The sequence below is a fragment of the Nesoenas mayeri genome (genome assembly GCF_963082525.1).
Source record: "Nesoenas mayeri genome assembly, chromosome: 1".
NCBI classification, from domain to species: domain Eukaryota; kingdom Metazoa; phylum Chordata; class Aves; order Columbiformes; family Columbidae; genus Nesoenas; species Nesoenas mayeri.
The window spans coordinates 82,662,509-82,687,928 of NC_137541.1; the positions used below are offsets into that span (position 1 = coordinate 82,662,509).

A 25,420-nucleotide genomic window follows, 5' to 3' on the forward strand; every position below is an offset into this window, starting at 1 on the left:
GTTCTGAGTTATGACCTCAGCCAGACTCAGGTCAGTAAGACTTTTTTCCATTGACCTCCCCGCAAATCAGAGATACCAGTGGATTCTTTTCGGTTTCTTCCTGGAAATAACCTGGAATTGGTTACATGACTACTAGTCATAAAGTCTTTGCTTTGTAATATTGGTGATTTCAGCTCATTACAGAAATTGCTTGCTGGGTCTGTGCTATCTTTCCTAAAGATAGCAATTAAGAGGTGGTCTATCATCCATCTGCATAACCAATGTTCCTTCTCAGCATTAGCTGTTAATTCTGAAATACATGGTTCACTGTAGCATCTCTGGGCTGTTCCCCCTCACTCCTCTGGAAACAGAATTCTCCTGAAGGTACTTCTTTTCATTTCTAATAAGAAGTATCTGCTTGAAGTGGCATTAAAATAGGTGGTGTTTCTGGTGTGGGCAATTTAGACTAAGTAAGAGGGAAAGGGAAGGGATTTCTTTATTGACTGCAAAGCAGAACAGAACAAATCACTCATCACCGAGAGTTTCATGCTTGTTGGAAAGGCTTGCAACCACAGCTAGGCTTTCCATGACTTTGCCTACAGAACAGAAATTACTGTTTATTTCAGTGAACATGAGTTGTGTTAATACCCACTGGCACCTCCGCTTTACCAGGCGACATCATGGGCACTGCTATGCAGAATGTGCACCAGCTCCTCCAGATGCCATTCGGCTGTGGAGAGCAGAACATGGTCCTGTTTGCACCCAACATCTACGTCCTGGACTATCTGAACAAGACAGGACAGCTGAGTGAGGAGGTCAAATCCAAGGCCATCGGATACTTAGTAAGCGGTGAGACCTTGGTGCTTCCCCTATGATCTATACTGAAAATCCCATTGAGGAACAGTGAGCAGAAGCAGCAGCATGGCTATCGGAGCAGTACGGCACTGCTGCCGTAGTACAACTCAGTGACCCAAGGGCCTGCCCTCATCAAGACATTTTCTATCTTTGCTCTATCTTCTTTCTTTTCTTGTCCTAATTTGCTAAGACTCAACTGTCATGTTTCTTTAGAGGTTCTGCCTTTCAGTCTCTTTCTCCTTTTCCATCCAAGCAAAGCATTTATCCTAATCCTGTTAGCTTAGTTGGAGCAGAGAGCTGATACAGTTCTGCCCATTCTGTGACCCAGTGTTTCTGCAGGACAAGATGTTCCATGCTTCCATCTAAGCTTCCTCGAGGCTCCCCTGCCCACTGTGGTTTCAGATAAATCTGATAGCAAACAGAATAGTGTTTTGTTTTTAAATCAGAGAACACTTTCGTGTTTTTTGCAGGCTACCAGAAGCAGCTGTCGTACAAACACCCTGATGGGTCCTATAGCATCTTTGGCACCAGAGATAAAGAAGGGAACACCTGGTGAGTGACTGGGAGCAGAAATGGATCAGAGATGAATTTGCATTGAATTGACATGATGCAGTTAAGAGGTTTCTTTACTAGCTAAATCAGATATACAGAGCTGGTTAAGACTGGTACTCTGTAAGTACTAAGAAAAATGGCTCTCTACTTCCTGTCAGGTGGGGTGGGCAGAGAGAAAACAATTCCTATAGGCCCATCTGACATCTTGATTTGCATTCCTGCTGTCTCCCATGAAACCCAAGGCACTGCAGTACTCTGTGGCCAGGATCAAGCCCAGAGTGTGCTGGACAGCCTTCCTGTGTCTCATCTAGCTATTCTTTCTTTAACTACTTTCTCTTGGAGGAGCACACAGAGACAAACGAAGCCACCAACATGTTTATGTATAGCATGAAAGGGAGGGACTTTTTCTGTTCCTGCTTACAGTGCTCATATCACAGTTTCATCTTTCCCTTGCAGGCTCACTGCCTTTGTGTACAAATCATTTGCACAAACCAGTCACTTCATCTATATTGATGACAATGTCCAAGCTCAAACCCTGATGTGGCTGGCAAGCAAGCAGAAGCCAGATGGCTGTTTCCGAAGTGTTGGAACACTCTTCAACAATGCCTTGAAGGTGGCTGAAAATTACTTCTTTGTCAAATTTCCACTCTTTTCATTAATGCTCTCTCCCATTACTGTCAAAAACTATACTTTACTCCAAATGTCTGTCCTCTGCCAAGAGCTAAGTCTCCACACCTTACAGTGATTATTTTCAGCTCAGTCACCTTTCCTGCACCATACTTTACATCTTATGAACACTTCAGATAGGGTTACAGGACTATAAGCTTGAGGGAGTGATGTTTTTTGGGGTGGCAGCAACAGGCTTCTCCTTACTCAAAAGCTCTTTAAGAGATTTGTTGATGCTTTTCTTCCTTTTGGACTGTCTCCAGGGCTAGCCACACTTTCCCAGCTGGAATAAAACAATTCATATTTAAATACTTCTCACTCATGGCATTTACTGATTATTCCTCTGTGTTCTTTTCAGGGAGGAGTAGATAATGAGCTGTCACTTTCTGCCTACATCACCATTGCTATGCTAGAAGCTGGGCACTCCAGCTCGGTAAGGAGACCTTCAGCTGCTGGTATGCACCTGGAATTGGTCCCCAGCTGTTGACTTGGTGCGAGTGTCTGCTGCAAACTGGATAGCAGACTAGGTACAAACTAGGTAGTAAGGAGAGAGAGAGGGAGGGAGAGACAGCTCCCAGGGAATGTGACCCTGCTCTGTATCTGTACAAGTTCCTGTGATAGAGGTCACCACTTCTTAAAGCAACAGTGTTCAAGTAGAAACTGCACAGACCTCTGATCTTCTATTTGAGAGACCCAAGACATTTAGTGACACATTTTAGTTTCAAATAAAAAAGTCTTGACAGGTAATAGCCCATACACTATGGTTTAGCTTCAAACATGGCTCAGTCAAGAAAGTAAGTTATTGCAGGTGAATCCATGAAGTCTACAAATGGAACTAAAAGTTATGTTGAAAAGACAAAGTTCCAGCACAATGAAAAGCTGATCCGTCCTTTTTAAAAAGTGGCCAGTAGAAAGGAGACTATAGTGGAGATGTTAGAATTCAATATAAGAGTTTCTCTGCCTCCTATTCATAATATCCTTTTTGAGGACCTTCCTGACTAGTGCATTAGTGAGGACACAAAATCAAACTATGTTTTTACTTGGTGTAAACCTAGTGCAGCTCCACAGAATTAAACTAAAATTGCACCAGAGTCACTGAGGATAGAGACTACTATGTTGGGTTTGTTTGAGACAAGAGACTCTAGACATACAAGAGTGAATTGTTCTCATGGAGGTAAGCAGAGGAATTAGCTGTGAAAGAAACAGAGGAGTCTTGTGTTTATACACCAATATCTTCAAGAACACACTGAAAAGCTACTTGATTTGTATGATGTTCCAGTCTTAAATCCCTCTTTAAAGAATTCTGTATTCTCTGTGCTGAAGTATCTACACAAACTGAGGTGCCATTCTCATTACTGTGATAGTGACAGGATGAAGAGCAGGTTTAAAGAAATTAAATTGTTGGCCAGGTGAGGACTACTGTTCTGAATTAGACCCATATGTTACCTTTTTTTTTTTTTTTAAAGTACCCTGTAGCCCGAAATTCCTTTTTTTGCCTGGAGACTGCATCTAAGAAGAATATCAGCGACGTTTACACTCAGGCACTCATGGCCTATGCTTTCTGCTTAGCTGGCAAGGCAGAAAAATGTGAATCATTCCTTACAGTGTTACAGAAATCGGCAAAGGAAACTGGTGAGTTTCAGCCATTTGGGCAATTTGGGAGGTGGGAAGAGGAAACAGGTCTCGCTGGCGATATGTGGTCTAACCTTTACAATATTGAGAGTATATGCACATGAACCAACCTCCACAAATATTCTGTGGAGTTAATTTACAGACCACCTGTTGCTCTGTAGAGAGTACTTGTGAGAAGAGGCCTCTGAGGCAGTATAGAGCTGTGACACCTCCAATCTATTCTGGTTGCTCCTCACTCTCTCTTTGCATATTCAGATGGCTCACAGCACTGGGAACAGGAGGAGAGATCTCCATCAGAAAAATCTCCCTCCTTCCTCGACCATGCTTCATCAGCCGAAGTTGAGATTACCAGTTACGTGCTGTTGGCATTGCTCTACAAACCCAACCGGAATCAAGAGGACCTCACAAAAGCCTCACAGATTGTGCAGTGGATCATCAGGCAGCAGAATCCCTATGGAGGTTTCTCTTCCACACAGGTGCTGCAACTCCCTTCTACTCCCCAGGCAGTCCTAGGAATTTGGGCACTGGTTCAGGGTGCCAGTGGGGCTTTGACTCCCTAGTTCTCTTTTGTGTCTGCTGTCTCAAACACACAGAGACCAAGCCCTTCTCTTAGCTCAAATTAATTTTTTTATCCTCTTCTTCAAAACTATAGAAAGGTTAAGGACAATCAGGAGTAATTTTACTAGCAGCAAATACAGATATTTGTGTTGGGGATGTTCTGCAGTTTGCCAGAAAACACACGCTTCACCATAATGAAAAACTCCAGAAGTGTGCTCTAGCACTCAGAGTTATATTCTGAGACCTTCATACGAGTAGAAAGATTTATTCCACCCTAAAACACACATGCCAGAATGAAATGGCTCCTTATACATGGAAACCCTGGGATTATACACAAATTCAGAGTTTCTTTACACAGGATGAAGTGATGACTGTGCTTCCTATTGGAACTATGACTTTGACTTCCTCTGCACTGGTAATAATTTGTAGTTGATTTTTATTTTTCTTTTCCTTCAGGACACAGTCATCGCTCTTCAAGCCCTTGCTGCTTATAGTGAGGCCACCTACAATTCTGTTACACAAAATGTAGTCATGATTACTTCCAAAAAGCCTTTTGAGAAGGTATTTATTGTGAACAATGTGAACAGGCTCCTGCTGCAACAGAGCCTTCTTCCTGAGGTCCCTGGGAAATACAGTCAAACAGTGAATGGCAGTGGATGTGTCCTTATGCAAGTAAGTGTCTGCTCTCCTCTTCATTGTGTCTCATATTCCACATACAATACAGCCACGCTTTTGATGATTGTATATCCAACTTCTCTTTACTTTTTCTTAATTATTTAGTTTCCCTAAACTATTTAAACACTCTTTTCCACATCCCACATTCTGACTCCTGTGGATTCACAGCATGATGAAAAAAGAAGAGTCCTTTCTGATCAGTAATTAGTTTCCTTCTGGGAAGTGGCTCTGGGTACAAGAAGCACCTTCATTGTTGTAGAGCAAAAGTGTGATGTGTCCACCATTGATGTAAGCAAGGATCTTCCATATAAAACCAAACCCAACATCGCCAGGAAGCTTCACTAAGTGTGACACTTGTTCTTTGGAATGTCAAGGAAAACCCTTGCCTGAACAAAAGGGTTTTTTCCTCTTTCAGACAGCACTGAGGTACAATATCCACCTTCCAAAGGGGGCCTTTGGATTTTCGCTCTCAGTACAGATATCAAATGCTTCCTGCCCACTGGATCGACCAGCAAAATTTGATATTGTCATCATAAGCAGGTAATGAGCTGTCAACAAAGCAGCTGCACAGATGACAAGACATGCTGAGAAGATACTGTGTGTATTCAGTTCTGCTTATAAAGTCAAGAAACATGAGCTGATCAATTTGTTGATGATATCGGCCTATAAGTCACAATATCCCAAAAGACCTTGTGACAGTGACTGATGGTGGTAGCATAGACTTGGACCCTTCATAACAGGGGCCCCACAGTGTCTCCCATTTGAGCCAGTCAGCAAGTGCACATGATTCACACCAGCCTCCCTGTGCTTTGTGAGGCCAGGAGCAGAGAGTTGAGGTTTGCTTCCCCAGGTATGGTCCAGACTGATGGCGGCCTCTTTTGTTTCAGTTACACAGGAAAGCGCAGCAGCACCAACATGGTTATTATTGATGTGAAGATGCTCTCTGGCTTTCTTCCTGTTAAGTCTTCCCTGGATAAGGTAAACTATAGGAGCAAGATTAAATGAGTCACCCCAGGTACAAAGGAGAAGACTGGTCATGATGATAGGATCTGGATGAAAACAAAGACCTGGTTAATAATCATTCATCCACAAGCCTTGTGAGCTGTTTGCATGGTTACGGTCTTCCTTACTGGAATGCCCTATAGGGAGCTGTGAGCATGCAGACTTTCCTGCACTAAAAACTTGGAAGGGTTCCAGCTATAGCCTGACCAGCTGGCAGCAGTAACTGCAACATCATACAAATTCATTTGTATGGTGTTCCCAAGCAGGGAAAGGTGGGAAATCTATCAGACTAGCTCTGAAACCCATACAACACTGGAGGCAGGTCGTATTCTCCTAATGAACTGCAGTGCATCTCATGCACTTGAGAAGTGTTCATACACCCCACAAAGTGGCAGGTTTTGCTGAGTCCCCTCTATCTATCCAGCAACATTTGGACTCTAAAAATCAGCTTCTGACCCTTGATACTTGGCTATGAAAAGAATGAATTCCACAGCCATGTGGTGGTAACATCTGAAGTAGCACTTGTTTTTTAATGGATTATAAATAAATCAGTTCATCTCAATTTCTTTGGTTTTAAGCTCATTGATGGTCGTACAGTAATGCAAGCAGAAAGCAAGAAAGACCATGTTCTCCTTTATCTGGAAAATGTAAGTCCTGATCACTGATTTTCACTGATAATTGATTTTCACAAAGGATGCAAACAGCATGTAACAGATGCGTCTACAGAGAAGATACACTCTATAAAGTGCATTTATTATGTTTCCTTCCCCATCAATTTTCCCCTGTAATCACTAAGCTGCTTAATCCTCAAACTGCTTGTAACATCCCAATATTCCAAACACTTTTGAACTGACACCTGCCCTACTAGAAACTAGAAATAAGTTAATACAAAAAAGCACATAAAAATAGTCAGAATTCTTTCTCCTTTCAGTCAATAGCAAATCAACACTGAAAAAAAGTTCATAAACTTCAGTCTTTCCAACAGGACTCCTTCTCTTACACTAGTTCATTCCCCACTCTAACCTCTAATCTAATCCCTGGATCAGAATTTACATATTAAAAGTACTTTTGCTTGGGACCCTGCAGAACTAACAACAGAAGCCAATATTGCAGTGGTGCATGTATACTGCTTCCCCGTTTCTTAGTGACACGTAATGTTCATGTCTGAAATGGGAGGGGTTGGAATGTGAGTCTATCATCTTGACTATTGGGAGATCCTGGAGAATTAAGCTGAGTCCTTTGGGACATTTTCTCCCTCTCTGGTAAAAGGATGCATAATAACTACAGAATCAGGCAATAGAAGCAAGATAAGAAACCTACAACTCTTCAGTTTCACTTCAGACTCTCCATTCAGATTTCTGATCTCAGTTTGGCAGGCAGATAATGGATGCCCCACATCTTTATCAGTGGGACTTGGAATATATAATCGATTACCCTGGTGAGCTCCAGATGGTGTTGTACAAATAAAAATATGTATATATCCCTCCATTCCCAGATCCCACAGAAGAAAAGGAAACAAATAATTTTCTCGGTTGAGCAAGTCTTCATAGTGAGCCATCCCAAGCCAGCTCCTCTGCAGATCTATGATTACTATGAAACAGGTAGGTCTTTGATTTTAACCAGTATGAAATGGTGGGGAGGGACAGGGACAGCAGAAACACTGTGTGCATTACGGGAGACCCAGAACTAACCCTCCTGGAACAAACATTCCTCCGAACTGTATCAATAACTGAAATAATAGCATTGGGGGAGAGACTTATTGCATTTCAGTGAGCTTGGTCTCATGCCCAAAGTAACAAGTAGGTGTGACTGAAAATTTATGAAAGTGTCCCAGAATGGAGGAGATTTCAAGGATCTCCAGCTTAAGTGTGTATAGGGTATATCCACCTCCAGGGAAAGGAAGTGGTCTCCAGGCTAATGGGAATGTTTCTTCCCTTCTTCTCCAGAAGAGTATGCTGTTGCTCAGTATACGTCACCTTGCAAAGAGTCTGTTGCAGAAATGGACTAAAGATTAGAAAAGGTAAGCGAAAACCAGGAAAAAAAAAAAAAAAGGCAGGTGAGGAGGTGAAGTATAAAGCATGAGCAGAGGGATTAGCAGGGTGAGCAATAACTATGCTCACAGACAGAAATGGAGTCTTCAGTCTCCGGCAGGTTTCTCAGGGAGCAGACAGACAGTAGCCAGGTCCTGTCCCATGACACGTGCTCAGTGGACTCTGCTGTTAATACGAACAGCTCAGTCTCTAGGATGAAAGCCAAAATGCAGAATAATGGAGAGACTGGGAAACACTGCCATGTTTTCTCAAAAACATCGGCACTTAGCCAGGAATAATCTACCTATAGATATCCTTGAAAGCCTCCCCTCTGAAATCTGTGCTTCATGGGCACAGGCAGGGTGCTTCACCCCAAACCTACAGAAACCCCTTCTGGGCCAGCTCACACATTATCTGAGGAGAACACTTGGAGTGAAATGAATCATAGAGGTGTTGTGCCGGCTAGTCAGAGGTATGGTGCTGTCTTGCTGTAGGGAGGTCCAGGTCTGTGTCCTGCTCAGCACAGCAGTTGTGCTGGCTGTTATCTGCTCAGCAGCTCCCAGGAGGTAGGAGCACAGCTTTTTGCCAACCCTTGATCCAGCTCTTGTCTCTCTTGCACAGAAGAGGCTGACTACCCAGTATCCTGAAACTATATTTCATATCCTGCAGCTGTTGGTTTGTTCTCAATGAGACCATTTTCTTTTGGATTTTCCCCTGCAGGACCATCATAAATGTTGAACAGTGGTATATCACCCTATTTTCTTCTGTCATTAAGTCCTGGAAAAGGCCATTTCACCTAACTAATCACAGTGGGAGTTTAAGACCTCGTTTGAGCTAGTTTCTGATTCTGTTTCCTCTTGTGGGACATCTCTCCAGATCTGTATCATAATCATGTATACCTTTCCATCAATAAACCTCGCTTTTACATTTGTCATTGGTTTTTTCTCAGTGTCATAGAACAAACATTTTAACGGCATTCCACAAGTTATGACTGCTGGCTGGCAGAGGATGAAGAGAGAAAAATATCTGTCCTGCCTGCAGCACTCAGCCTGCTCTCCAGCTACAGCTGATAACCACTGGCAACTACTGTAACACGCAGCACAGTCAGTCCCTCCTAGCCACCTCCAGAGTTGCAGGGCCCATTGCCCATGGCTGCTGAAGAGACCCTCACCTTTCCCCAGCCCTGATAGGGTGCTGCCTTTGCAACTCTGCCATAAGAGTAGAGGTTTACATGAGGACATCATGCAGTGGCACTGCATCACATTTAGTAGAGGAGAGGGTGAAGAAAGGAAGAGGTTCCAGTCCAGGCTTGGTGGCTGACTGGTCTCACATGCTGGATCTCCCCCCGACAGGCCCTCCAGTCTATCAGACTGGACAGAGCTTGTCCAAAAGAGAAGGTGACCCTGGATCAGGAGGCCCTGTCCTAGCCACCAGCGACAAGCCTCCCCATTTTCCTGCATCTCTTGTCATTGTCCCGCTTCCTAATCCTTAAAGTCATGGTGCTTTCTGCAATCATCAAACGCTCTCAATCTGCATCATACCAGAGTTGGTGGTTGTGTGGGAAGGGCGTGATCCAGGCACTACCAGAGCCCTGGCAGAGGGGACAAAGGGACAGGGAAGCATGGCTGGAGAAGAAGGAGCAAAGCAGCACCGGGAGGACTGGATGTGGATCCTCTTATCCAGGACCAACCACCATGCCAGCAGCCCTCGTCCACCCAAACTGGGCTCCCATGGCCACAACCGGGCATTCTGGGCCATGGGGCCAGCTGTGCCACAGCTGGTGATCAGCGAGATCTATGCCCATGGTGGCTTGTTTGCAGGGTAGTGGGAGGTGACTGCCAGCCACACAGGAGCGGGGAGAAAAGGATGGATCTGTCACAGAGTGGGAAGAGGGGAAAGGACCTGCCACGGAAAAGACATGAACAAGCACATAAGCTAAGATGCAAGCTGTTCAAGTGCTGAGGACAAGTATTTGCTTTAAAAGGATGCATTTCACCAAGCAATTTACTAAAGTCATGCGTGGACTTGCATTTTTTTTTTCAGTGAAAATTAATCATCATGTCTACATGAATTATCCCTCTTCCCAAATATATATATATATATATTTTTTTTTTTTTTATTTTATTTTTTTTTTTTTTCCAAAATGTACAAAATAATTGGAGTCAGTGGGGATTTGTGCTTCTGAGTTAGTCTGGCCTGGATCCCCAGCAAATCAGATGTCTGAGTCTCTGCAGGCAGCAGGGTACCCAAATACGCACAGGATTCATCAGTCATGTGTGAGTTTTAGAATTACACAAGGCTGGCCAATGATATGCATGATATTGATTTTGTAAAAAGCCATTTCATTAAGTTTCACAGACGAGGATTTTGTGGTGCATGAAATTGCTTTGGGTAGAGTGCATGTTTCCATGCTAAGTTACAAAATTAAAACTTCACTGACAGTAGGAAGGAAGTAAGAAATGTTGTGAATTTATTTTCCTGACACACCCTGAACTGTAGCACCTGACCGGATTTACACAAGCATCAGACTGGATTAAAGCAAGAGAAATCAGTATTTACAGCAACAAGGCTGAAGAGGAGAGCAGGCTGAGAGGATGTGGATACAGGATGTGCATCTTTCTGGGGCATGTGAGGCCAGTTAAGCCAAGGCTTCAGGATCCCACATGGAACTCATAAAAATCCCCTCAGGTCTGGCCAAATGTTATTCTGTTCAGCCAAACATCATTTTCTGGGAAGAAACAAGGTCCTGGGGGAAAAAAAATATCCTGCATTTTTATCATTCTTTTGGAGCCTTCTTTTCCTCTTAGGCCAAACCTGAACTATTAAAACATTAGAAGCATATGTCCCAGTGCAGACTCTTCCTCTGTATGCTCAAAATGTAATATTTATGACCTGAATTTATCCTGTGACTCAAACAGCTAACTGCCAGTTGCAGTCCAATCCAATAAATATCACAGGCTTATACTCATTTTTACATGTAGACCATGTTCTCTCTGGCTCCCATTCCCACAGAGAACAGCAATACTCCTTAAAATGCATTTCAATGACTCCCAGATTTCTGGAACCTGGGTGTCTTGTTTCAGCTATATGCTTCATGGCATACACCTGAAGCTGAAGCAAGTTTATTAATTATTGACTAAGCAAGACAGGGATGCCCAGTAGACTGAATGTCATTTCTTCCTCTGCAATCGAATAATCATATCATTCAATCCAGAGACTTGCTGAGTGTTCTAGGTCTCAGAAGGTCAGAACTGATTTCATTTTGGCAAGACGTACAGGATAAGCAAATCTCTTTCCTGAGTGCGAGAGTATCAGGCTCACTGGCCCAAGAGGTGCTCTGAGCTACCACACTGTTCCCTCTTCTAAGGCACAGACACTGATTTACTGTGCTCAGTATTGAATACCTAAGTTTAAAACAGCTGCCAGACAACAGAGAGAGATATAAGCACCCACTAAAACTGTTGTGCAGGTCCTAGCGCATAGTGTCAGCAACGCTATCAGAAACAAGAAATTCAGAACTTCGCTATGGGTGTCTGCCAGTGCCCTTATGCCCGCTCTGCAGCTTCTGGGTCTCACATTATGTGCTTTAAAAAGCACAGTAAAAGCTATTCTGAAATGCAGGTACTTATAAATAACAAAGGGATAACAAAGAGAGAATGTCTTTGACTAAAATGTTCTGTCAAGCTTACTTCCCTTTGTATTAAAGCCTTCTCTGTAGAGTTTATTTGTGTCATGGGGGTTGCTTTGCTGCTCCTGTGGAGTTCACACTGAAGGATCTGTTAAAGGCTTATGTCACAGCCTAGTTGAAAAAGAAGACGACTTATAACAACCACACTTGCTCTGGAAACTGAACACAAGCTCTTCTTACTGTAGGTGATGAGTCTCATCCACAATGTGGTCAGTAGGTTGTAAAATCTAGAGAAAAAACAAATAGATATCCTCAAAAAATAAGCTCCAGCATAGCAGCATTCTTTTGTTTAGGTCTCTCAGTTGCTTACCCAGCACTCTTGTTAGACAAAGGAGTCCTTGATCCAGGGAACTTGGTTGCTCCATCTTCTGGCTCAAATACTCTGTGATCCCTGCATTGTCACAGGTAAGAATGCCAAACTATTAAGCAATGGTAGAGCTGTATGACTTCCAGATCTTTTTACCTCCTTGTTGATGTTCACATCTTCTCACCACTCTCCCTCTATTAAATATGAAGTGTTCAATATGAATGTTAGTGTTGACCAACCAATTCACTGATCAGAGAAGATGAGAAATGTGGCATAGGAATCTTCAATCAAGAAATGATGATGTGTCAAAATGCTCTGAGGAAACAACTCAGCTGTGCTCTCTGGTTGTTCCTTTGTTGAGTTCACTTGTCACCTAGCTGGTGGGCAATTGGAGAGGTAGGGCTATGTCTGCAGTCAAATGACCCTCACCACCTGATTCATCAGACAGGTGACACAGAAACATGGTCACCTCTCTGGCACCACTGGCTGTGAAATATGTGTCATCAGAGAAGGGCTTCCCGAGGAACACCAGTCATGTGCATTTTGATTTTTTTATTCGGAGTCACAATGAAAAGTTTTCTAAAAAATTTTTCAAATGGAGAAGCAACATTATGGCATCTAGTTCTGTAGCTCTACACCAAAAGGCAGCTTCTTTCTGCTCAACCTCCTACAGGCTCACCCTTCGAGGGCCAAAAAGGCCTAAAAGCAAGACATTAGATTGAATACAGGACCTACAAGCCTTCAAGGAAACTTCTCACTCTTCCCCTTTCTAATCCTTTGGCAACCTCAACAAACTGATCTCCTGATATGCCTTTCGATCCTGCCCTGGATTCCCCCAAGCCCCCTTCCTGCCACATCCATTTTCCTGCTGGGAAAACCAGGACCTCCCTTAGATCATAATTTTAGCAGGTCCTCTGGACCCCATGTTGTGACACTGCGCATATAACCTGGCAGCTGGGAGACTTAAATCTTATTTGAGCAAAAAAGGAGGGTAAATATGAACGAGGCAGGCAGCACTGAGGGAATAAAAATCACTGCTTTGTATGGACAGGGCTCTTCATGCATGCTACTAAAGTGCAAACCTGGCACATATTTTTCAGCCTCCCGCTCTTTGGCTCAGTACCCACAGGGAGGTGAAGGCTGAGTTATTACTGGAGGCAGCTGCATAACCATGCCATGTGTTTTCTACTTCACGTTACTGGAAGTGACTAGCTCTAACCCACGCTGGTTCCCCTTGCAGTCCCTCCTCTCAAGGCAAGGTGCGTCCACACTTACTTGGTTATCCGAGTTCTGTGCTGTGGTAAAGCTCTGGGAAGCCCTGTGCACTGAGTGTGGGATGCACAGCTGGCTCTCTCCTCACAGCCCCTCACTGCTTAGGTGATATCTTGTCCTGTTCCCTTCTAACCACTTGTGTCCAGTGCAGGGTACCGCAAAACAGGAGGGAAGTACAGTGGTGTAATGCAGCCAGGGCAGACTTTCTAGATGGACAAAAGGGTCCTAATAAATGGGATGTTCTCCAGCTGTGTTACAGCATCACGGCTCATGCCCCTTTCCCTGACTCAAAGGGTCAAGCATGACCAGCTCTGCCTTGCCTAACAAGGTGCAACAGAACAAAGCAGAGGTGCAGGGGACAGGGTTAAACATGCAAATATCTGATTTCCTTGCCTTGTACTCCATTAGGACTTCTAGTCTTGCTTTTCTGTAGCATCCTCCATCTCAAAAATCTGGACAAACACTTACCAGTGGAATCCCAGCTCCTCTCTGCAGTGGGAAAAGACGCGTGTCTGGAGCACCAAATGACATTTGGCTTAGCTGTGGCATACAGGGAGGCCTGGACTTGCTCAGTGTTACCCAGCAAGTCAGTAACTAAGCTAAACATAAAGCCCTTCTCTTCCACTTCAGTTCGTCCAGTAGGCTCTGTACAGGCACCACAGCAAGCAGGTGTTGTACCAGGCAAGTACAGCATGGTCCATCCGGCAAGCTGCACTGCCACAGTCCTCTGCTGCCTTCTAGCATGGTCATTCAGAAAAGAGCAGTGATCTGGGGTTTCATTTTCTATAGCTGAATGAATATCAAATCTAAATGGGAAAAATCTTTGAAATGCCTATGCCATGTAAGTACATTCTGTTTCTCTACTGGAACTCTTACTCATGGCCTTGTGTCATGAAATTTGCATGGTCTCTGGGAATGGCTGTCCCATGGCACCTCTGGGCACTTGTTCTGTTTTTGTGTCACCCTTGAAAGAAACATCTTTTCCTTCCATCTGCTCAGCCTTTCTCTGTATGCAGCTTCGTCCATTGCCTCTGCTCCTGCCACTGTGCACCTCTGAGAAGAGCCTGGCTCCAACTTCATCCCACTTGCCTTGAACATCAACCTCAGGGCCAGCAGAAGGTCCTTCATGAGATGCCTGTACCTCATATTAGGAGAGAGGTAGCCCACACAATAACACTACAGTTAAGCTAAGGATAAACAGAAAGTCTACATGCATTTAGTACATCTTTTTATATGGTAAAAAGTTATATCTGAAAAGATGAGTCGTATGACTCAAAGAGAGTATAGTTAATTGTCCCAAGTGCTGTTTGCAGACACATTTGTAAATGCTTATACTTCTTCTCCCTCCTTCCTTGGCAATAGTCTGGGAATTACAAATGTATAAATGAAAATAACTTTTCATTCTTTACTATATCAGGGATTATCTTCATTTCTCCTTAATATAAAAAAATATATGTGAACATGCAAACAGCTAGTTTCTTGGTTTTATGCTTTAAAATTATTAGACATTATTCACTAACTGCCTTTAATGGATTTAATAGTGGGATTTCAAAAACTGATCCTAGTTTGTGTGTGCTGTGCACTATAAGTGTCAGACAAACACACTGCAGATTTCTCTTGCTGCCATTTTTGCAGCATAGAGTATAGATTTTTTTCAGGAAAGACAAAATTTATAAATAGAGGTGTTGTTTGTTATATAGCTGGGAAAGGTCAATAAATTCTACTTTGTATAGGGCTGACCCTACAAATGGACTAGCTTTACATCACACAAAATGTAGTCACAGGACTACTTATAAACCTCAGCTACCGATTTGGCTTGCAATTTATTCTACAAAGTGCGTTAAAATGAAAGTAATTAATTGATGCGTTTGCCATGCATGAATCTACTCATTTGCTCATATGACAGCAAAGAAATATGAGTTATATTGAGCAGCCCAGCTGTCTGCGCCTGGGAAAGGCAGTTCATCTTCCACTAGGCCCTTGTCTCAGTTTAAGATATTCAAGAGGCCACTGAAGTGGATAATCTTTACTCTGATATTTTCAGTTTCATTTGAAGTTTAGCTGATGAAGCATTTTTCTGGTGTTTCATTTCCTTGCATATCTTCCTTTACCTGCATGTTGCAACTTGTATAATGTTCATATTGCCTGAGGCTTTCTGACAGATTAGCTTCTCTTCACTATTGCCTGTGGAATATTTTGTCCCCTTCACAATAATAAACCCTTTTTATCTCTCCGAGTATTGCTGTGACTCCTATTAATTTATACAATTACTTCTTCTTGTAATGCTTTTTGTCATTTGAAATAAATTACTTCGAGTTTCTTTGCTTTAGATACATAGGCTGTGGAAACTAATATCGTTATTTCAATTTCCTTTAAAATAAAAATATTGATTTTTTTTTTCTTTCTTCTCCTGAAGGATTTTTTCATCCTTAAGCTGCACGTTTGACACAATTTTGTTAACTGGAGCTGTTAATATAAGTCTCGGGTTTTACAATGATTGTTTTCTCACCTGTCCCTGTGTACCATGTAGGTACTGAAGAGAGACATTCCTTTGCTAGAGTCCCTGGTTTCCACCGGGGGTTCTTATGTGAAAGTGCATGAACCACGTTAGGTTTGATACCACTGTTGCCAATAACTGTTTCCTCAGCTTTTTCTTTTAACACATGCCACTTCTTGAAATCCAAAGGTTGAAGGTCAATTTGTTGCTTTGGTTTGGCTTCGACGGTTGAGCATTGTGCTACAGTCATTGAGGAGGCAGAATGGGAAAATAATGAAGAAGCAAGTGTTTTCCTTGGGATTATTTACCTTTGGTGACAGTGGTTGCAAAATTGCTTAAGACTGCTAGGGCAGACAAGGATTTCTGCACATAATAGTATTGTGATAGTACGAAGGGTATTTACACCCACCCGCAGACACCTTTTCTTCCTGCAATTGCAGTGACGGGTGAGCCCACTCTGTTATTGGACAATTGGTAGTCCTCTACAAAGTGGAACAACAGAAACTAAAGTCAAAGGAAAACATACCAGAACTGAGTTAAGGTAACTAAAATTGCACAGCTCAATATCTTACTTTCTTTTCATTGGGAAATATGTTTTATATAGTGGTCACAAACTTGGAGATGTAGGACACTTCACATTTTTCTGTCATTTTTTCTAGGCAAAGTGAAGACTGTGTAGCTTATAGGAACTTTCGCAGAATAAAGTTTGCTGTGACTGGAATTTATCGGCATTTATGATGGCCTATATTAACTTCTTAATTGCACCTTCTTTGTCAGTCTGTCCAACTCAAAATAACATATTTTTAAGTGCTGGTGGAAAGGAGCCTGAGAAGGGAAGTAAAAGTGCTCCCATGACATCCATTTCTTACTGACCTGGTGTCTTGCACCACTTCAATGCAATAATACCTGGAAAGGAAATCCAATGCGTCAGCACATGTAACTTACCAATATATCACTGCAACCTCTCTGAGAATTGTCTAGAATTAAGATAATTTTCCCTAGCATTCTTTGGAACAAAATAAAATTTTAGAATAACGTTGTAGTTTTATTTCAGCAGTGGAAATAAATAAGTTTCAAAAATCTTCTATGGAACAGTCAAAGGATGTGTTATCTTTAAAAATGAGAGTAAATATATGTCATCATTCATTTTTAAGCAGGATGAAACAAAATAAATTGCAATCATTTGGAATAGAAATCCACTCTGCTTGGAGGGTTGTAAGAAGTTAGATGTAGAAATTTTGGCTATATCAACCATGATGTGGCCTAATTTAAATTCTTTGTGATGTCTGTGTGCTACGTACATGATTCACTTACGTTTTGTACCACCCTAATATGGAGACTAGTTGCTGAAGATATTAGATACATACAGGTTTTCTCTTGATCTGCCAGGTGTTCAGTGACCTCAGACATATATGAAGTTATTACCATAAAAGGAAATTCTTCCCTGTGGTTAAAATCATGACTGCCAGTTCACTGACACCGTCACTGTGTGTTGCAAAGATGTTGGACTCAATGATCCTTTTGGGTTCCTACCAACTCAGGGTATTCTATGATTCCATGATTCTATGTTGTATGCCTTTTTCAGCAGTTGTATCATTTATTAGACCAGCTAGCCTTGTTGGAAGAAGTAGACAGTCTCACACAAGTCCCAAAAAGCACCCAGAAGCTTTCAAGCTCAGTACAAGTTCAGACCACTTGTTCTGAACTCTGTGAGAGAGGAACCAGCTGAAGCATCAGCTGCCTGATAGTGCTTCTGGAGCAGAGTGGGCCTTGGGGTGTCACAGAGCTGGTAAGTGGTTTCTGAGATGCAGGTATTTTATACCATGTGGATAGTAAATTGGTTAGCAGAAGGAAGAAGATGATAGTGAATAGGATCTCCATCAAATGGCTGGTTTTGATGGCCCTGTAGATCTATGAATTTTAGTTTTACGTGCTCATCCTTAAAGCGTACTTTGCCTGTGTCCATTCAGATTTCTTTTTGGTTCCAGTTTACAGCAGCCTGAATGACAAGTAACTTGGGATGAGTCATATTTTCCAGCAAATGCCCAGGACACTATTGCTTTGAAAACTGCTACTTGCATGAGTTATTTACTGGAGAAGTCAAAGACAGAAGTGAGAGGACAGACAACAGGGGTATTTCTGGAGAACGATCTGTACGGATTTTATTACTTGGTGGTTACACAACCACTTTTTTTTTTACCAGCATTTCTATCTGTAACTGATAATCTGCTAAATCTTTTGTTTTGTGTGAGTATACGTTTACCCTTTCTCCATGTGACATTTATATAACACTTCCCCCCAGCAGACACTGGCTGCCTCACAACTGTTTTCCTGATTTTCGTGCTTTACAAAAGGCATTAAATTTTATTCCATGAGAGACTATGCCTGATTTTTGAATACCATTCTTAAACTTACTTTTGTCCCCAGACATTTCTCATGGCCTTTTGCACTGCTATTCCCTGCAGTTTTCTGGCTACTACATCAGAGCCAAGACACGCTGTATAGCTAGCATTCGGTCTTAACATTCAGTCTTTTTTAAAGCTTAATCTGTAAGCAAAGAGCAAATAGGACTGCCTGTGCTCTTGTGATCCAATAGGCTCCCTTGCACAGAACAGAGAACCTCTGCCATTAATGTGGCTTCACAAACACATTCAAGGTGGTTCGTGATGAAGCATTTTCTCTCCTGGGTTATTCATACACAACAGAAATCTTCAAAGGGATCATGAATCTCTATAAACAGTGTTACTGAAACCTTTTACTGCACAGGCAATGGAGGGCATGCTGACAGCCCCACAGCTGCAATTTTGCAGATTTCCGTGGCCTGGTGCAAACACCCCACTTTGTCAGGCTTCTCAGGGAGTGCTTATAGTTTAGACTGAATATTTCTGTTCAGTGATTTGAAGGTATTTTGCAAACTTTTTTCTTAGTAGATTCAACTTCTAGATAAGCTGCTACAACTAGAGGTTTGCAGAAGACCAAGTCAAGTGAGCAGCACTATTTCTGAGTGACTTTTGTTACAAACGTGACACAGCAGCACGGATCTGACCCTGGCAAAGGGAAGGAGGATCTGAACCTGCAGCACCTGGAACATTAGCACTCCAGGTGACACTGAATGACAGAGATGATCATTGTGCTAGGGAAGCAAGGATGTCTCCCAATGGCATTGTGTAATATTTGTGCATGTTCACAGTGGAAACAGAACTCATTTCCATAAGTACCCCACCTCATTTGGGGTTATATTTCTAACAGGTTAATTGTCTAACCCATGGTAGCTCTGTTAGCTATTGTGTCAGCAAACTACTTCAGTATTCTGTTAACATGATATGGACAATATTTCTGGCTGTGGGTTTCCTTTTATTCTTAAAATACCTATAAACCTGGCTTTTGGCTGCAAAAGATCACAGTATCCCACATTAGAGTGCTGTGATTAGTTGTCGCCCACAAGGAATATTACATTGTGTTGAAGATGGCTCATTTCCCCAACACTGTGGATTTCTGATGGGTTAAAGAAAGCGGGGTCTGAATCATTCAAAGATTTCTAATATAAGCACTATCCAATAAATACCCTTCCCCCACTTGGAAAGCCTCTAGCCAAATACCGTCCCTCTGTTCCAGTTCCTCCTTACCGCCTCTCCCCATTTCCGGATGGGTCCTGGCCCCCAGCCCTTATCTCCTCCAGCCCCTGGGCTGTTTGCAGAGAGCAGTTATAAAGAGGCTGACCCAGCAGAGTGGAAGGGAATTACAAGGTGCAGGGAAACAGCAGCACCGGGCCAGACTGGGTGTCTGCTTGACTCACCGTGACCTGCTCTGCACCATGGGGAAGGACAGGCTGCCCAGCAAACCAAATATCTTCCTCCTTCTCCTCTTCATCCTTCCTGGAAACACATTTCCCACCACAGAACCGTAAGCTACACATGTGGAGGGGGGAGGAAGGTCTTAGTGCTCCTTTTTACTTTCAATTTTCTTCCTTTCTGTCATTCTTCAAAAAGCTGTGCCAATTTCTTCCACTTCTGCTCTGCGTCCCACTACTAGCCAAGCCCTGAGCTTCCTGCACATCTCTACTGGTGGTCCCCACTCTCACTCTGCAGCCCCCTTGTTGTCCAGCCCTGCAAGCCCCCTCCAGCTCTGCAAGTGCCCACACTCTTGCCCCGCAGCTGCCTGTTTATCCAGCCATGGACCATCACAACACCTTTGCCTAAGTATATTCCTTTCTAGAAACCTTCAGGTGCCTTGTTTTTTTTTGTGAGCATGATGCCAGAATCCATGTACTTACCTTTCCTGTAGTATCCTTGTTTCAATCACTGAGTTATTTCTCCCCATTGTCCTGTTGCTTTCAAGACACTTTGCTCCCCTTTCTCCTATTTCTTTCAAGTCAGTTTGTTTCCCTTGGCAACATCAAATGTACTTGTTCCCAAAGAGGATCTGTGACCTAGATTCTCTTCCTCCAGCACAAAGCCTGGTGCTGGCACCCTCCCCTGTGACATCCACCCCAGGGCTCTGCAGACCAGCATCATGGCTGCAGTGCCCCCTCTGCTGAGGGCCCCAAGAACAGGGGCAGCCTGGGCTGGTGGCATGGGCAGACTGGAGTCTCACCCCAGCCTTGCCTACCAGAGGGTTGCTCCAGAGCCTCTAATCTGGTTGGGAGCAGCCTCCTTCAGATCCTGGCTGCTGTCATGCTGTGCCTCTTGCTGTGCTGGCAGAAGTGCAGTTCTCACCAGTGCAGATCTCCTAACGCTTGCTACAGAGATTTCATGCCCACCAGCACTATGGTAGTGCTGGCAGCTGCAGCAGAAGGCACAGCATTACTGCTGCAGCTTACTGTGTGGTCAGGGGTGAGGTGATGACTGGCGCAGGCTGAATGACCTTTGACTCACACTGTACCATCAACCCTTCATTCATTTGCTGTTTGGGTTCTTCTGGTGTGGATCAGCCAGCCAAGTCTGCTTTGAGGTCAGGCAGAGATCTCTGGTCTGCCTACAGTAATCTGATGCAATTAAGTAATTAAGAAATCTTAATTCATCCCACCCAATATCAGAGTGAAAGAGCATGAAGGAGTACTGTTCAGACCTCTCCTACCGTGAGCAACATGCTGCTCTTTGTCTCTGACTTGAGCACCATTTTGGGAGGGGAGAAGGAGGAAGAGCTGAGAGAGGTGGAGGAGAGAGGGGTGTAGGTGGGATCCACAGAATGAAGATGGGAGCCCAGCAGGGAGGCAGTGGAGTCTGGGCAGGTAGTATGAGGGTAGCAGTTTTTTTAAGTGCTGCAGGGTAGATCAGATGCTATGTACAACACAGAAGGGAACCTGCCCTTGAACTGAAGACAGAATAAAGCTTCCAACCAAGACTTGCTTACTGTGTCCTGCTCAAGTAGGGAGATTGCTTCTTCGAGCAGCAGCAGTTGCTGCTATTCCTGTTTCAGATGTGGCCAGCTGCACAGCAGACACAATGCAGGTTCAGAATATATATTAGAAAAAGTCTTATTCACCAAGTTAGTGCAGCACTGGAAAGAGGTGGCCCAGAGAGATTGTGGGAACTCCATCTAATGCAGACCTTCGCAAAAGTCCTGTTTGAGAAGAAAAGTTTGGCTTGAGACATCCAGAGGTCCCTTGCAACCAAAACTTCTACGATTCTGCAAGATACTGACAGCAAGTTGGTTTGGTTTTGTTTTGTTTTGTTTCTTTTCTTGCTTTGGGTCTGTTCTGGAAAAATTCCATAGGAAGTATTGTTCTCCTATTCTGGTATGTGGTTGTACATGCAAGCTGGTTTACAACATAGTAGACCTGCATGGGTATACACTGCAAACGGTAAGAAATGCAAAGTCATGGTGGCAGTTGAATTTTCAGGTGTGGATTTGGACTGATGGAGCTGATGGGCAGAGTTAATAGGCAGACATTAGGCCATCTTAAGCTAGAGTATTACCTTCTGTATATAAACTCATAATTTTTGCCTCAAGCTCTTTCTCGAGATTCTCCTATTCCTTTTTGATGCCTGCTTCTGACAGCTATGCCTCTGTTGTCAGAATAGTTCATTGCAAGCAGGGAGACTGCTGAGATCTCTTTTGGCAGCCCAGATGTTTTTTGTCCTGGAATGTCTATACATGGACTTGAGATCCAAGTTATTTAAAGCTCTCATCGTACTTTAATACATCTAGCTCTTTTCACCAACACATCCCAAAACAGCTAAAGGGAGGTCTACAAACAACGTATTTCATATCTCTGTTTCAAAGGAATGGACCCTGCTGTAAGGAGGGCCAAAATTTCGTGTGTTGGCCAAAATTTCAGCAGATCAGTGAACAGGAAGAGGAATGAGGCCAAATTCCCCATGAACTAGGTCATGCTGTCCTTTTGGTACACTGGATGTTATAGTCAGGTTGCCAGTGCCACTGACAGTGTGCAGGGGAAATGAGATGAGGGTGAAGCTGTGGTCAGAAGGCTGTGAAGGAAGGGGAGCACTGGAACAAGCAGATAGGCACAACCTGTAAGTCACTCCCTGGGTGGCTGGAGCTCCTTCCTTTCCCTGCTTCTGCAGCAGCATGGACTAACCAGAGCTGCTGGCTGCCTTCTTACCATGCTTTATCCTGTTGCCTGGTGGTGAGGGAAATGGAGGTACTGCCTGGGTCCCACTGTCTCTACAGGAACTTTAGGGCTTCCCAAAAGTTTAGAGCCCAGACAATCACATAACTCTGGATGGGCCCAGCTATCTCTTTCCCCAGGGCTGGCACCAACTGGCAAGGTGCACATTAGCCTTCCCCAGTGAAGAGCCCATGGAGAAGTGGCATGAGCAGTCCTGAACACAGGTTTCATCCCATGCATACAAGGATTAATATGCCCTGCAGCTTGAATTGTCACCAGAACCTCCTGTTGCTTGCATCTGGATAGCTTGAATGTGCACATGGAAAAAGGAATACTAGGCCCATAAAAATGATCCAGCATAAGACCAGAGGACTACATTGGCTCTGTATTTTGCCTGCGTTGGTGATCAGTCATGGGTGCTGATGGACAGAGTAAAGGAGCAAGGCAAGTACTTTGGAAATGAGTTTCCTCTCTGCTGTAGACTTATGGAGCTTCTATCAGTGGTTCAAGGTCTTACTGTGGCAGAGATTCGCCTGGGCTGCTGTTTTCTAGTCATTCCTGGGCAATGAATTTACCCAGGACATTTTAATGACCTTCATATAAAAAGTAGCTATCTTCTTGCCCTTATGAGCCTCAACCAAATTTTATGTAGCTGATGCCATAGGGCAGACACAGTATGCCTTGGAAAATTACTAGCAGGTGGGAGTGACAGAACCATAGAATCATAGAATGGCCTGAGTTTGAAGGGACCACAAGGATCATCAAGTCCAACTCCTGTCCCTGAATCGGACAACCCCAAAATTTACACCATGTGTCTGCGGGCATTGTCCAAATGCTTTTTTAATTCTTCCGGCCATGACTACCTCTCTGGGGAGCCTGTTCCAGTGCTCCACCACCCTCTGGTGAAGAACCTCTTCCTAATATCCAACCTGAACCTCCCCTGGCACATCCTCTTGCCATTCCCTCAGGTAATTATGTAATTTTGTGCATTAGTGAAAAAGTTTCTGCTCCCTTCTATTTTTAAGACAGATGCTTAATATTTTCCCTTGGCGTTCTTTACTACAAATTTTGTCACAGGTGATGAACAAACCATACTTTCTTGTGTGCACATTGTGACTTTATAGCTTTCTGTCATGCCTTTTTCCAAGCTGAAGAGTCTTAATCTATGTAGTGTCTCCTCCTATGGAAATCATTCCACATTTCAGATAATCTCTGCTGTCTTTCACTGAATCTTTTCTGCTAAATCCATGTTTTAAATGCATGCCATCTGTGAGATGTGGAAGTATCTTGCAATTATACAATGGCAAAACTATGTGTTCTGATTTGTCCTCTGTTCCCTTCTGAACACTTCCCTACAGTCCATTTGTTACTTATCATTGAATGAGAACTTTCCAAGAGTGATCAACAGCACTTATGTCTGAGTGGTAATAGCCCACTTAGTGATACAGCATATACACGACAGCATATATACTGTTGGGGTAATTTTTTTCTTCCTCTATTGATTATTTTCTCTTTGTGAACAGTTCATTTGCCATTTTTGCTACACAGTCCTACCATATGACAAAAGTTTTCTACAAATAGACTCATAGAATATATAAGTCAGTTTTAGATATTCTGTTATTCTGGACAGTTATCAGAAAATGGTACTTCCCAGATCGTTCAGAAGTGTACTGAACAACAGGGGTTCCAACACAGATGGAGATTTTCACTGGTTCCTACACTTTGTGTCCTAACTTTTAACTAATTAATCCAGCTCATACTTAATAATTTGATTTATTAGTAAAATGGTCCCTTTCATTGAATGACAGCTTACTTTAAGGTTCTTTTGTGAGGAACCTTTGTCAAAAGCTCTTTAAAGATGCAAGTATACTTGTGTTGCAAGAAAACACTGCTCTCTGAAATCCTTTGTGCGCTCATCTTATAAAGGTCCCAAACTGAAAGAGCTCACATTTTTTCTCAGCATGAAAAGGATTTGGCAACCTGGATAGGCAACAGGAGAAACCAGACAAGTGGATAGTTTTTTCGACCCTAAAACTGCTGAATTTTCAACCCTTTTTAGCTAATGCCTTTGAATCTGAATAAGAGATTGTGGGGATATTAAAAAATCAGTTGACAGCCTTGAACCTTTCACACCATCCTTACTCCCTGTTGTGAAGCTGAACAAAAAATCCTTTGTAAAGGACTCTATATTAGCATAGAAATTGTTTCTTCCACTGCAAGCATTTTCCTGTGTTTAGGCTAGTTAGTCAGCTTAATATGTAAAAACCCAAATTAAAATGAATGCTCATGTGTATATGCACTGCAATTCACAGGGACAGTAATGGATTAGGCATGCTGATTCTTTGATTTCCTTTCAATTAGTAGTTTCCTTAAAACTGTTTCACATTTCTGATCCTTCTGATTCTTGCTTCCTTCTATTCCTAGGCAGTATATGGTGCTACTGCCCTTTCTGATACACACAGATTCTTCTGAGAAGGTCTGTGTTCAGCTGACCCACCTGAATGAGTCTGTGACACTGAGTGCCACACTGGAGTATCAAGGGGAAAACAGGAGCTTGATTGATGATGTGGCGTCAGAGAAGGACGTGTTCACCTGCATCCCTTTCTCTGTGAGTATCTCACCCTTGTGGGATGATCCCTTGTGTTTATTGATGTGGCATATCAGATCTAAACAGTCAAGAAATGAGAAATAAGACGTTGCAGTTAGAGACTTCGAAGCTAAGCCAAACAAAAAATGAATTTGATGTGGACAACTGACTGTGGTAACCTTATTAAGAATAATTTTATACAATTATCAAATTTTGTGTCCCACGTATTTCTATGCATGTATGGCTTAGAGAACTCTTTTTGGGATCTTTCATCCTATAACTTTGATGGACAGGACATACCCCATGTTTGTTTGATCTGTGTAAGCTTCAGAGGTAGAACAGTGAAGTGGAATGAGAACTATAGAAGCTGGAGAATTGTTAAAGACAGTGAAGTCCATTAGGTCATTTGTCTCCTTTTGGAGCTTACTCATGATTGTTTCCTGTAGAAGGCTGGTTGGTGAATAATGTAAGCAACTGATCCCACCCTCTAAATAATTAATCTGGGTTAATTTCAATTTTAATAAATCATATGATGGAACAAGACCAGAT

At 43.0% G+C, this 25,420-nt stretch overlaps 2 protein-coding genes across 2 annotated transcripts in view; both read left to right on the forward strand.

Annotated features, from left to right (window-relative positions):
* LOC308040744 (ovostatin-like) overlaps window positions 1-9,774 on the forward strand; it is a gene marked incomplete at both ends in the record, with an annotated part of 28,428 nt that extends 18,654 nt beyond the window's left edge. Inside the window, 12 exons of the mRNA XM_080345045.1 lie at window positions 652-828; window positions 1,305-1,386; window positions 1,843-1,999; window positions 2,411-2,485; window positions 3,519-3,684; window positions 3,940-4,160; window positions 4,699-4,914; window positions 5,333-5,457; window positions 5,805-5,895; window positions 6,498-6,566; window positions 7,415-7,520; window positions 9,494-9,774. Coding sequence (XP_080201171.1) covers window positions 652-828; window positions 1,305-1,386; window positions 1,843-1,999; window positions 2,411-2,485; window positions 3,519-3,684; window positions 3,940-4,160; window positions 4,699-4,914; window positions 5,333-5,457; window positions 5,805-5,895; window positions 6,498-6,566; window positions 7,415-7,520; window positions 9,494-9,774 — 1,766 coding nt within the window. The remainder of the gene's footprint in view (window positions 1-651; window positions 829-1,304; window positions 1,387-1,842; window positions 2,000-2,410; window positions 2,486-3,518; window positions 3,685-3,939; window positions 4,161-4,698; window positions 4,915-5,332; window positions 5,458-5,804; window positions 5,896-6,497; window positions 6,567-7,414; window positions 7,521-9,493) is intronic.
* Window positions 9,775-19,358: 9,584 nt separating this feature from the next.
* The window catches only part of LOC308052734 (alpha-2-macroglobulin-like), a gene marked incomplete at both ends in the record, with an annotated part of 38,890 nt that continues 32,828 nt past the window's right edge, over window positions 19,359-25,420 (forward strand). Inside the window, 3 exon segments of the mRNA XM_080363332.1 lie at window positions 19,359-19,441; window positions 19,443-19,616; window positions 24,709-24,892. Coding sequence (XP_080219458.1) covers window positions 19,359-19,441; window positions 19,443-19,616; window positions 24,709-24,892 — 441 coding nt within the window.